The 14040-nt window shown below is 41.7% G+C and overlaps 1 protein-coding gene across 12 annotated transcripts in view; it reads right to left on the reverse strand.

The window, feature by feature from the left end:
- The window catches only part of LOC121290334 (type 2 lactosamine alpha-2,3-sialyltransferase-like), a 112327-nt gene that overhangs the window by 12294 nt on the left and 85993 nt on the right, over positions 1–14040 (reverse strand). For 9 of the 12 annotated variants that reach the window (XM_041210670.1, XM_041210664.1, XM_041210666.1 and 6 more), the window contains 5 exons: positions 12224–12333; positions 11249–11312; positions 5082–5177; positions 1795–1981; positions 243–380 (listed from right to left, as the gene is read on the reverse strand). In XM_041210670.1, the coding sequence (XP_041066604.1) occupies positions 243–380; positions 1795–1981; positions 5082–5177; positions 11249–11312; positions 12224–12333 (595 nt within the window). Of the gene's footprint in view, positions 1–242; positions 381–1794; positions 1982–5081; positions 5178–11248; positions 11313–12223; positions 12334–13927; positions 14032–14040 lie in introns of those variants that run through there. The other 3 variants (XM_041210672.1, XM_041210669.1, XM_041210674.1) reach the window with 3 other exon arrangements.

Genomic DNA, 14040 nt, shown 5'->3' on the forward strand with positions numbered 1-14040 from the left:
TGCACAGCTCCTAGTATCTTGACTAATGTTTCCTCCTTTCTTGTGAATATTAATCCAGAACTTGTCAAATGGGAAACAATGGAATTTTAAAGAAGTTTCAACTCATACATCAGTGCTCCAGACTACCCAATTAAATAAATATATTTGAGTGCATTCATTCTGATTTCACTCTCTATGGTCTGAGTTAAAGCTATACAGAAAAATTACCAAAATAGGAAAATAAAACATATTTATCAGCATACCTTGAGCTTAGGCACAAGTGTGGGTAGTTTTAGTAAATCAAAGGCTGCTTTGTGGACTATGGAAGGTTTTAAGATCCTTATCTGACTATTTTTGTAGATGAGTTGCATAGGTGTTTTTTTCCAGAAGCCCCGCATGGACTGTAATAAAATCAAAATAGGTTGCAGTCTTGAAAACACATTATAATTGCAGTTAAATCTATACTATCCAGCTTTCTTGACATCCACCTGAATAAGTGGCATAGTCAGTCTGCACCCAGTGGATTCTATAACATCCACAGGAAAAGTCAGCTTCATTTATTCTGTTCAAAGCCCGTTTTCAACAACTGATCTCAAAGGTAGGTTCAGAAGAGCATTCTGGGCCATTCTGGACGCCTTCACCAAATAGCTGTTTTGTTACTGAAGTTGTGATTGGCTAGCAATGAAATTCTGCCCTTGGAGTCATACCCACCCTGCAAGTAATCAATAATGGCCAGTGAGCACACGGGTGATGGGAGGAGGGGATGGAATACAGGCAGCAGTGTTTTGGATTGGCTGAATTTTATAAACAGTGAGGGACCAGCGAAAAGAATTTTGGATGAGCCAAGTCTGAAGGTGACAAAGGCATAGATGTGGATTTCAGCAGCAGGTGAGTGTGGGCAAAAGCACTGTTGAGGGTGGAACTAGACATTTTTTTAAGGGGAGGATAGAGGATTGAAACTTAGCTCAGTCAAATTTAATACCAAGTTGGTAAACAGTTTGGTTCAGTCTGACATAGTGGCCTTTCCTCTACAAAATCTTTAAATGTATTGTTACCTTTCAAATCAATGCCCATCTTTCCCAGAACTCCATGACTGAAACCCTCCAATCAGGTTTCCACCCTTAGCCAGGTGGAATCAGTGGTAGCTGAACAGAGTTTGTGTCAAGGAGGCTCAAGACAATGACTTTGATTTTCTCAACGCTTCATTAGAGGAAACTACAGTTCATCCAGGACTGGATGTTGTACAAGTAGTCTGACAACACAAAGGCAGTGGATGGGTCAAGAGAGTTGATGAAAAGCTGGGGCAGGATGCTATCAGTGTACAAGTAGAACCTCATGTCTTTGGATGATGTCACCGAACAGAGGCATTTTGATGAGGAAGGGGAGAGAGGCCATGCTTGTGGGACTCCAGATGTAAAGGTGGACAGCCAGGAAGGGAAGCCATTGCTGAAAAATCTTGATAAACAAGATTAGAACAAAGCCAGGGCAGTCCACCTGAGCTGGAACTTCATGGCATCGTAGGGGGATTGCGCGGTCAATTGTCAAAGTCTGTAGAGAGAGCGAGAAGGATGGGAGGTAGAGTGCACCGCAGTCACATATATTATTAGTGTCTTTGGGGCCATTTAGTTTTGTGGCAGGGATGGAAACTTGGACTTATGAGAGAAATGGGCATGGATTTTAGAAGCAATTGTACATTCAAGGACTAGAGGGGAATGGAAGGCCAGAGATGCGACAGTAGTTTGCAAGTATAGAGGGATCAAGGGTGGGTGTTTGGAGGAATGTTTTTTTAAAAATAAACAATTTCAGCAAACTCACCACTCTGTGCTTTAAGAGCACCTCATTTAACCATCGTAAGTCTATTGCCTTAAAGGGAACAAAAACCAATGTAGTGTCGGCATCATACTGTCTGGGGTCGGAAAAGACAGATTCTGGGTAACAGAACCTAAATGTTGTTTTGTTCCCAACATCATCTTCGTATCCAATCACAGGGCCAGTATTTAATCTTAAAAGGAATTAGAAACGGAGCAGTGAGGTAAATTGAAACAGTATCATAAACTATTCAAAGAACATTGCTTCCACCTTTAAGTCACCTTGAACTTTCTGACTAAAATTCTTTCCATTCTATTAGCCTGAAAACAAACTGAAGATTTTTCACTAAGCAGTACTGGCACTGTGGCACCGCTGTGTGTGTGGTGCACACTTTTAATTAAAATAAAAATTAACTAGAACAATCCCAATGTCACACCATCAGAATGGTGAATTCTTACAACTTTTTTTGCCTGAAGATTGAGACTATCAGCTGGCTCTGTCATTTCCCTCCCTTCCCCCAGCTCACCAAGCCAAACTTCCTCTATGGCTTCCCGCCATCCTAATATCTTTCTCTAGCTTCCTCCCATCTCCTCAGAGCTATTCTTGCCCATGATACTCTCTCTCAACCCTATTCCCACTAAACTACTGACTATCCAACTTCCCTCCTGGCTTCCATGTTAGCTAATATTGTTAACAGTTCTCACTCCTCAGGTAATGTCTCCCTCTCCATCAAATCTGCTATCATCACTTCTCTTAAAAAAACCTACCCTTAACACCTCATTCCTTGCAAACTATCATCCCCTAACCAACCTCCCTTTCTCTAAAAAGTCTTTAAGTGCACCATTGCCTTCCAAATCTATGCCCATCTTGCCCCGAACTCCATGTTTGATACCTTCCAATCAGATTTCAACCTCTACCCTAGTACCAAAATGGTCTAATAGTGTTGCACTATTCTAATTCCCTGTTTTATATCAGGTCCTAAAAGCAATTTCTTCCCACTTCAGTACTGACAAAAGCAAAGTTCCTCAGTTCTTCTGTCTGGACTATTGCTTCCATGCTCTAACTGCCTCTCAATTCCACCAGCAGCCCTGCCAACTAAAATTCTATTCTCAAACCACTTCATTTAAATGCTTTTCTCCCAATCTTTAAAAGTCCCTGCAAACACTGTCTCACTGTACAAACCTCTCAGACTGGTAAATCTGGCGGGACACAACCATGATGTTCTGCTCAGTTTGTAGCTGAGTTTTTTTTAAAACCCCACACCTGTTGTGTTGCCAAGACTGCCATCACCTTCTTCAAATGAGACATACTTGCTTCCATCCTGCCCCTTCCAATCCGATACTGAAACCCTAATCTGTTTTCATCAGTGACAACTGATTTTGCCAATTATGTATTTTCAGGCGTCCCCCCCAGCTCCATCCTTCACAAACCTTAGCAAATGCAGAACTCTGTGCCCCAAGACCCCTTCCACGTACCAATCAACCATCCCGGTCAAGCTCCACAGGTTCCCAGAGCTTCAGAGAATACATTTGAAGACCCCTTTCCTTATTTCCAAATCCTTTTACATACTTTCTCCACTCTATCCTATCTAGCCATTTGCTCCAAAATATACTTCAGAGTGTTCTTTGGAGCTAATCTAGCCCACCACTTTGAAATTCTAAGTTCTTTTTGACTGTACTTTTAGTCTCCCCTTTCATGCCGGCTGTCATTTTTAAAAATTCTTTCACGGATGTGGGCTTCGCTGGCTGGGCCAGCATTTATTGCCCATCCCTAGTTGGCCTTAGAAGGTGGTGGTGAGCTGCCTTCCTGAACCGCTGCAGTCCATGTGGTGTAGGAACACCGACAGTGCTGTTAGGAAGGGAGTTCCGGGATTTTGACCCAGTGACAGTGAAGGAACGGCGATATATTTCCAAGTCAGGATGGTGAGTGGCTTGGAGGAGAACATCAGGTGGTGGTGTTCCCATCTATCTGCTGCCCTTGTCCTTCTAGATGCTAGTGGTCGTGGGTTTGGAAGGTGCTGTCGAAGGAGCCTTGGTGAATTCCTGCAATTCATCCTGTAGATGGTACACACTGCTGCTACTGTGTGTCGGTGTTGGAGGGAGTGAATGTTTGTGGATATGGTGCCAATCAAGCAGACTGCTTTGTACTGATCGCTGTCAAGCTTCTCGAGTGTTGTGGGAGCTGCACTCATCCAGGCAAGTGGGGAGTATTCCATCACACACCTGACTTGTGCCTTGTAGATGGTGGACAGGCTTTGGGGAGTCAGGGGATGTGTTACCTGCCACAGAATTACTAGCCTCTGACCTGTAATTGTAGCCACAGTTTTTATATGGCTAGTCCAGTTCAGTTTCTGATCAATGGTAACCCGAGGGTGTTGATAGTGGGGGATTCAGTGATGGTAATGCCATTGAATATCACAGGGGGGTGGTCAGGTTCTCTTTTGTTGGAGATGGTCATTGCCTGGCACTCGTGTGGCGCAAATGTTATTTGCCACTTCTCAGCCCAAGTCTGGATGTTGTCCTGGTCTTGCTGCATTCGTACATGGACTGCTTCAGAATCTGAGGAGTCGCAAATGGTGCTCAACATTGTGCAATTGTCAGCGAACATCCCCACTTCTGACCTTATGATGGAAGGAAGGTCATTGATGAAGCAGCTAACGATGGTTGGGCTGAGAACACTACCCTGAGGAACTCGTGCAGTGATGTCCTGGAGCTGAGATGACTGACCTCCAACAACCACAACCATCTTCCTTTGTGCTAGGTATGACTCCAACCAGTGCAGAGTTTTCGCCGATTCCCATTGACTCCAGTTTTGTGAGGGCTCCTTAATGCCACACTCAGTCAAATACTGCCTTGATGTCAAGGGCAGTCACTCTCACCTCACCTTGGGATTTCAACTCTTTTGTCCATGTTTGAATCAAGGCGTAATGTCACTTTGCAAATTCCTCTTTAAGTTGTTCTATTCCATTACTAACCGGGTAAAGTTTTTAGAAATTGAAACAAAGGACTTGATTTCCAAATGCTATCAAAAACATGCAATACAATTAGAGTGCAGTTACACAAATCTGCAAAGATGTAATCAGTTATTTGACAACATGCCATAACAAATTTATGTGGATTGGGGAGAAGGGAGAATTGCAGCAATTGCTAAGTAGTTGGAAAAAAAATTCAACATCCAGTAACATTCTTTGTTTTAAATTGATAAATGTTCTCAAGGAGCTCAAGAACACTCTGGTGTTAGTAACACCAGATAAAATGTTTCATATAACAAGGTTTAGCAAAAAAATTGAATACCTTATAACAACATCATAGGAGTCAATTTTTTTCCCTAATGTCTTGTTTCGAAGTACTCCTCCATTGCCAACAACAACGCAATTCAGACAAGATATGCTATGAAACAGAAAGAGACAGGCATCAAAAACTACATTTCAAACCTACATGTCCAAGGCAGTAACATATCCAGTAACATAACTAATTAACAACCCTGACTTTTTTTTTTTAAAAACTCACTCTAGATATTTCAAGATGTACAAAAGTATTTTGTTTTGACTACCTCTGATGCCTTTTATTCACCATTTTGCACTCCAACATTAACAACTAGGCATTTAGTGAGCAGATTTTTGCCTAATATCTATTTTTGACATTCCCAAACCTCTTCACCTCAGACAATCCTAAACCTCTGCCCATTACAGGCTACCCACTCTTGGTGCCTCCCACTTACTACAACCTATCCACATAAGACACCCTCAGGCCTCTGCCCACTACAGCACACCCACCATATTCACTCTAATAACCTATCCATCTAGGACACTCCCTCAAGTTTTCTCCCACTTCAACCTATCCACCCCTCTACATTCCTAAACCCCATGCTCACTGAAGCCTATCAGCCTTGGAAAATTCAATGACCGAAGCAAAGTTTGCATGATTATTGTTTGACGTAGCCCACATGGAGCAATTGAAATCATAAAAAAAATATACCTCCACTCAGGATTCCCTCACATCTTAGAAGTAGAATATAAATGTACTCTCCAAGATATTAAGACGTCTGTACTCTACTTCTAAGATGTGAGGGAGCTCTGGATGGAGAAGCTTTTCTCACATTGGGCTCTTCCTCTTAACCCCTTTTTCTTAAAGGGTGATGTTCCAAATTATTTTTATCATTTAGAAGATAGCTATATTCTAGTTGTACCTGAAGGCAAAATTAAAAAGGAATGTTGTTTATTGTTAGATTTCTTCGCTTCAAAAAGGAATGGTGATGGAGAGGAACATTAGTATGAATGGTGATGAAGAGGGTCATAACCAAGTTGGTAAAGCGGAGAAAAGCAGATTTTGAGGGGCTGAGAATGGAACTTGGGAAAATTAAATGAGCGACTATATTGGTAAACAACAATGGGAAATATTTAAAACAATGTTCAACAGAGTGCAGGGAAAATATATTCTGCTAAAAGAACAAACTAAACACCAATGGGACTCCAGGGATGAATAGCGACATAAGGGAACAACTGAGGGTTAGGAAGATATTCCTTAAGTACATAGACAGCAGAGGAGTGCATGATTATAAGAGAAAACCAAAGCATTAGGAAAGAAGGCAAAAAACAATTAAAAAGAACCATGAAATTAACTTATCGAAGAAAATAAAACAAAATAATAAATATTTTACAGGCACGTCAATAAAACAAAGGAAGATTGTGATGGGAATAGGATAATTAGGGGATAGAAAGGATAACACCACGGTAACAAAAGAGTTTCCAGAAATTATAAATGAATTTTTTGCTTTTGTATTTCCAGGGAGAAAAAGATAGGCATGACACTTAATGATGAGAGGATTAATGTGATAAGTACATTTAAAATTAGACAAGGGGATGTAATGAATAAACTAAACAAACTCAAAAGAGGATAAAGCCCCTGGGCATGGATAGATCGTATCCACGTATTTTAAAATACATGGTTGCAATCCATCCAAGTGTCAACCCAGTGAAGCTATGACACAGGACTACTTGCATGCCAAACAGCAAGTGATAGACAGGGCTAAGCGATTCCACAATCAACGGATCTGATCTAAACTCTGCAGTCCTGCTACATCCAGTTGTGAACGGTGGTGGACAATTAAACAACTCATTGGAGGAGGCGGCTCCTCAAAGACCTCCATCTTCAATGATGGGGGGGGGTCCAGCACATCAGTGCAAAAAGATAAGGTTGAAGCATTCGCAGCAATCTTTAGCCAGAAGTGCTGAGTGGATGATCCATCTCGACCTCCTCCGGAGGTTCCCAGCATCATAGATGCCAGTCTTCAGCCAATTTGATTTACTCCTAGTCAAGCTGTTCCAATACTGGTATATACCCAGCAATATGGAAAATTGCCCAAATATGACCTGTCCACAAAAAGCAGGGCAAATCCAAGCTGGCTAATTACCGCCCCATCAGTCTACTCTCGATCATCAGCAAAGTAATGGAAGGGGTCATCAACAGTGCTATCTAGCAGCACTTGCTTAGCAATAACCTGCTCACTGACACTCGTTTTGGGTTCCTCCAGGATCACTCAGCTCCTGACCTCCTTACAGCCTTGGTTCAAACATGGACAAGAGAGCTGAACTCCAGAGGTGAAGTGAGAGTGACTGCCCTTAACATCAAGGCAGCATTTGACCAAGTGCGGCATCAAGGAACCCTAGCAAAACTGGGGTCAATGGAAATCAGAGGGAAAACTCTCCGGTGGCTGGAGTCATACCTAGGACAAAGGAAGATGGCTGTGGTTGTTGGACACCACTGCAGGAGTTCCTCAGGGTAATGTCCTGGGCCCAACCACTTTCAACTTCATGAATGACCTTCCTACCATCATAAGGTCAGAAGTGGGGATGTTTGCTGATGATTACGCAATGTTCAGCACCGTTTGCAACTCCTCAGATACTGAAGCAGTCCATGTCCAAATACAGCAAAACCTGGGCAATATCCACAAGGATCAATTTTGGGACCACTGTTGTTCAAAGCTTACATTAATAATTTGTGCTTTGGAATCAAAGGCACAAATCTGGATTCACTGCTTACTCACCTGCAGGGGGCAAGGGCACATTAAATCCACTGGGCGACCTTCCTGCCCTGACCCCAGTGCAATTTGACCAGTGGTGAGCATGGCATCAGGTGGCATGCCACCAGTGGGCAAATTGAGGTTCCTAAATATACAATTAATGCCCACTTAAGGACCTTATCCTACTGCTGCAGGGATTAACCTGACAGTGGAAAAAGCTCAATTCAAGCAGCCACACCAGCAGGTTTCTCTGTGTGGGCTGGGGTGGTGGGAGGAACCCTCCTTAGCTGGCAAATGGGCCCATCAGAGGTCCTTCTCCCAAGGTGTTATCCCCCTCAAGGTTCCCCTGCCCCCACGGCCTCTTAAATCCTGGCTCCCACCTTGCTGACTGACTCCCACCCCAACCCCCAAATACTTACAAACTCCTGATCCATCGCTGAACCCCTCCACAAACCTAGTGCAGTATCAGCAGTGGCCACGGTGGCATGCCGGTGCTTGAGAGCTACCAACAACTGATTGGCCAGCTTCTGAGACAGGGCTTCCTGTTCCCAACTGGTCACTAAATGGCTCCGTGGGAGCCGTTCTTCCCCTGGGTAGGTTCCCCACTGACTTATAGGCTGGGGTTTGGGGGAGGGGGCAGGGACCATGGCGCCTCATAATTCAGCCCACAATTTCTAAATGTGTGGATGAGAGGGGATAGTCAATACCAAGGAAGACTGCAACAAATTACAGGAGCACATTGACAAACTTGCAGTTGGGAAGATAATTGGCATATGAAGCTCAACACAGGACAATGTGAGGCAGTACATTTTGGTAGGAAGAGTAAGGAGGTCACTTATTACTTGGAAGGTGCAAGTAAAAGGGAAAAAGGGACAAATGGATTTGAGAGTACAAATACATCAAGCACTAAAAGTTGAGCCAAAATTAGCAAGGCTATTAAAAAATTCAAATCAAGCACTAGGTTTTATTTCTAAAGGGGTAGAATGGAAAAATAAGGAAGTTATGCAAAACCTGTATCAAACCTTGGTTAGAACACACTTAAGAACACAGTTCTGGTCACTATATTATTAAAAGGATACAGGGACAGGAGGGTGCAGAGAAGATTTACAAGAATAATACCAGAATTGCGTGGGTATACATACCAGGAAAAGATTGACAAGCTGGGTTTCTGCTCTATTGAAAAAAGGCGGCAGGGGAGTGAACTAACAGAGATTATAAATATGATACAAGTTAGATACAGAGAGAATATTTCCTCTTCTGAGAAGAGCATAACTAGAGGCCATCAAAATAAGATAGTCGTCAAGAAATCAAATAGGGAATTCAGAAGAAACCTCTTCGCCCAAAGAGTGGTGAGAATGTGGAAGTGGAACTGATGATCACAGGGACATTGAAACAAGTAGTATAGGTGCATTTAAGGGGAAACTAGATGAGCATATGAGGGAGAAGTAAATATATTGGCCGATTTAAGGGAGAAAAGGTGGTGGAGGCTCTAGTGGAGCACAAACACTAGCATGGTGTTTGAATGGCTGGTCTGAATGGGATGTCTCTGTGCCATTTATCTTGTGTATGTAATCCTACGTATACATGTAAAAATATTTGTTTAGGGCTCTATCCCATGTACCATCCCTGTTCAAATAGGTCAGTGATCCACTCCCAGGCCTCTGCCAAAATGGCTCTTGGGAAGCATCTATCATTTTCAGGTTGATAATTCTAATTTTGTTTCTATTGCTTTAAGTATTGTATAAATCTCAAGTGCTAATACCACTAAATTTTCCAGTTTACCCTCATTTGTCTAATCATTCACAACTCCAGATGCAAACTTAGGTGGATCTAGGGAGGATACCAATGTTAGAATGGGAAAATTACATTCAAGTCATATTTAAAGGGAATGGGAACAATTAATGAGGAGTACCAAAAGGATAGGAACAAAAATCCCAGAAACTTTTGGAGAGCGTTAAAAGCTATCTTAATTCTTGTGCAACCTTTACAAAGAATCAAAGGAAAGGGGCCCATAGGTGCAGGCATGAGTCTATCATTAAGTGACAGGACAACCAACTCTTAGGCTCCACTTGAGAGCTACTGAAGTTACTGATGCTGCTGTATGAAATGTTGGAGAAAAGGATTTTCCTTTGTTCCACTCTACATCAATATCCCATCAGCCACACCGCAGCATGCCTGCAAGGAGTTGCAGCCAGTTTTCAGGCCACAACTGATTCTGTTTAAGTGATTGTGCTGTAGGGTAGCTGTAGTTGGTATCTTTGTAGAGATAATGGCATCATCCTCTCTGTTACTCCAACCCCAAAGGCGGCTGGTTACCACAGTACTTTTTTAAACAGGCGGGCTTGCCAGGATCCACAGAAATGGCTGATGGCATCTTGACAGGTGCAAACAAAACACACAATGCCGTCTGCTAATCACCTTGTCATACTTTCTTAATGCAATTCCTAACTGCACATTTCAAGGGCAATTAGGGATGGGCAATAAATGCTGGCCCAGCAGTGATGGTCACATCCCAAGAATGGATTTTAAAAAGTGTGACATGTCGTCATTGGGATGCTTCAGGAGAGATTTCTAGCTTAAGGGTTAGACAGATATACACCTTCCATAGGGATCATAAAAACAGCCATCTTTGGAAGGCAGGATTCCATTATCAACGGCCAAAACAAGGGTTACTCCCTCACTGCAGATGTTGGGTTGCAGGTGCAGATGTGGAAGGAAAGCGTGGGGCACCTCTAGTGCAGCTTGACCTGTCTGCTATCCCTCTACTGGTTCCATTTACTGCTGAACGCGTGGCTCAAAGGACTCCTAATGGTAAACCCTTTGTCGCCAATAAAATCAGCTCAGGCAAAAAAAACTAAATAGCTGCAAGTGGCATACAGGATCATGATAACCAGAGGTGGGGGGGTTGTGGTGGTGGTGGAGACAAGAAAGAAAGAAAACAAGGGATTCTTTAATGGTAAGTACATCAGGCCTTTGATAGCGTGCATACCTTTTAAATGCCTTCCCTCCCACAGGTCTGTCTGAAGCTGTATTCCTTCCAGGTGTCAGCACATCTGTGGAAAATGACAGAATAGCCTTTCCCACTCCCCTTTTCAGACCGCAATGAAGTTCACACCCCCTTCAAATAGAAGCTTCAAACACCCACCCAGGCACAAGCTGGAGATAGGACACAGTCTTAAACCAGCAAGTATCCACCGTACAGATTGCTGCTGGATTTTGAAGCCTCTACCATACTGTTAGCTTCCCAGACTCGTTTTCCCCATGGTGTGGTGAACTACCTTGGAGTTATCCTGCTTTCCTGAATTGTCATGGTAGAGATTAAGTAACTATGCATCCATGTTACACGGGCTAAGGCTACAATATTCTACATGATCTGAAATTAAATAAAAACTGTTTCATTATAAACATGTTTTTTTAAAAAAAAAAAGAGTTCACCCACTTCTTCAGTTTTTCTGGAAGATCGCAGCTGTTCAAGTTACTAAGTGCTGCTTGGAAATGTCTTTCTGGAAAACAAGTGAAATAATAAACTAAGTTTTCAAATGCATTATTAAGTATTTATGGTCTCAAAATGGTGCCTCAGGGCAGAGTATAATCCAGTACAACATATGCCAAAAAAAGAAGTAAAATGTGGCTGCAGGAAGGAAAGAAGGAAATGTGTCTATAAATTGATCAAAGTAACATGATGACATGCCAAAGATGTTAAGATTAAATTTCTCTCTAAACAGGTGCTTCCTAACGTGCTGAGCATTTCCAGCATTCTCTGTTTGGCTTTCATATTTTGAACATATGTATTATTTTGCTGATATCGACATCAGGTTGCTGAGGAAATTTGTACTTGAATACCAAATGAAAAGTTCAAAGCATCCTCAAGTTTAGCATGTAATTATTAACTCTCAAGGTCCGTCAAACTATTGCAACAAGCATGATGCTCTAACCTTTATAGTACTATATAAATAATTACATAACTAACAGAATGCTTATTGTCATACTATTATACTATTTTGTTGGTTTGAATGTCATTGCAACCTTACCCCAATAGTGGTGCTTCACCTTATTACAAGTATTACTAATATTCATCTCTATTGTGTACTATACTGAGATCAGATAAATGAGGGCTGATCTATGCAAAAGGGACACATTTACTAAACACAAAGGCCAAACACACTTCTTATGACTAAAACTTATTATGTACTTTAATTTTCCCTGAGGTTTCCATCATAGTTAACCTCTTTCAGAATCTTAATGGTACTTACAAATTTGTCTATGTGGCCTTTCCTAATCGCAGAGGCCCATCAATACCCTGCCCCAGTTGGAAAGTTAGTTTCATGTTTGAAGCATTGCTTTTGGCCTTTGACTTACCAATAGATCTTTAACAGGGCAACTTATAGTCCCATCTGTCAGAAGATATATGTACCTGAGCCCAGCATGCCAAATGGCAGGATTTCTGGAACTGTCATTGCTTTAGCAGGCCATCTTTTATAGCTGATGTCTGAGTAACACAAGAAAGGGTTCTTGTGTTTGGACCTAGCAAAAGACAAAAGGTGGAAAAAAAGACTTAGTGGGGAGAATCAAACATTAAAATCTTATTATGTTCCATTTATACCCTCATTCAGGCAGAGTAAAAACAAAAAGAAATTATAATGTGCTCAAGATTGAGACACTAACAGAACCCCTCGACTCTCAGTGTGACTTGGGGCAAAACCAATAGAGTACACAGACACACAGGACAAATCAGAAGGATTATCAGCAGGTATTGACATCAAAATAAAAATACACATATAAATTAATCAACCTGGAGACAGCATTACAGGTGACTAAATTAAATCGATAGCACCAAATTAGACATTGTTTAGGCCACAGTTGGAATCTTACACATAGTTCTCAGAAAATCCATTATAGGAAGGTACAGTGAAGATTCAGTTAAATGATATGGAAGAAAATCATAATTAAGAAGCAATGCTCATAAAATTGACTTTTTAACAACCAGGACAGGAAAGGTTATAAGGCTTTCAAAAATTAAGAAAGGCTTTGAGAGGACAAACAACTGATTATTTTCATTAGCTGGGAAATTTTACCAAGGGGTATAGATTCAGAATTATCACTGGAAGAATGGAAGGTGATGACCAGGGTAAACTATTCAAACCTGATGATCGAAAAGAGGCAGCAATTTAAAAAGGGAACTGGGGAAGCTTGTGAAAAGAAAGAACATTAAAAGGTTACAGGGAAAGTGCTTGGAAATAGGATTATAGTAGATGCTCCAGCTGATGACCTGGCGTTGGTTTCATTCTATTTTCTGCATTTTAGCATTGGAAAACAAAGTGAGCACTAGGAAAGGTAGAATAATTAAAGCCCTTCTACGCATCATAAGGGACAAAGATAGGTGCAGACTTTTCTCCATCTGGAAAAATGTTTATTGAAATTGGTGAATTCTCCATGGCTGAGCAATTCATTAAATTGCTGAATCTGGCATTGAGCCATACACACCAGGGAAGTGTTGGGTTGTTTCCTTACATATGCAGCTAGCCAACCTGGGGGAAGATACAATACTCTAAATCTCGAAGAAAATATCAGCAATCAAGAATGCGAAACTGGCTTTGTAGCAATTTTTTGCCAGAAAGTACATGGTCAAGGCAAGCAAGAGTAATGTGATACTCTAATCCTTGCCCAGACCCATGTGAAGACTGAGCCCTTGGCAATGTGTCAGAGGGTCTCCACTAATGCCCAGAGATCTATAATCACACCATTTGCCAATCCCTCAAAAAAGGAAAACAACAAGAAAAATGGATACCAGCAGCTGAAATGTTATGAAACCAAAACTACATTTTTGTCAAAATCCTTTTTCTAACACTTCAAGTAATAAGCTGATGCAGACCCAGGATCCAGTGGTCAATTCAACACACAGACCAGATCTTAAAACAAATGAGGTTTAAAAATCACTCGTGTGGTATCTTTACTTGCTGTGACGACCAAGACAGTGATAAGTATCATTTTACATCTTACCTTTATCCCTTTCAGTTCATTCTTCTCCAAACCCATCTCTTTAACTGAACTAACCCTGCCTTATTCTGACAGATTAGGAGTCATTCTTGATTAAAGGCAACTAAGGTCAATTTCTTACCCTCTCTAAAACTTCTTCAAGTTGTAGCTCTCTTAGGTACAGAACTCTCGATGCCTTATGTCTTGCATATCTTCCCTCGCTCATTCAGATGCATATTTCCTCTTCCCCGCCCC

This window comes from Carcharodon carcharias, chromosome 18 (genome assembly GCF_017639515.1).
Source record: "Carcharodon carcharias isolate sCarCar2 chromosome 18, sCarCar2.pri, whole genome shotgun sequence".
Lineage (NCBI taxonomy): Eukaryota > Metazoa > Chordata > Chondrichthyes > Lamniformes > Lamnidae > Carcharodon > Carcharodon carcharias.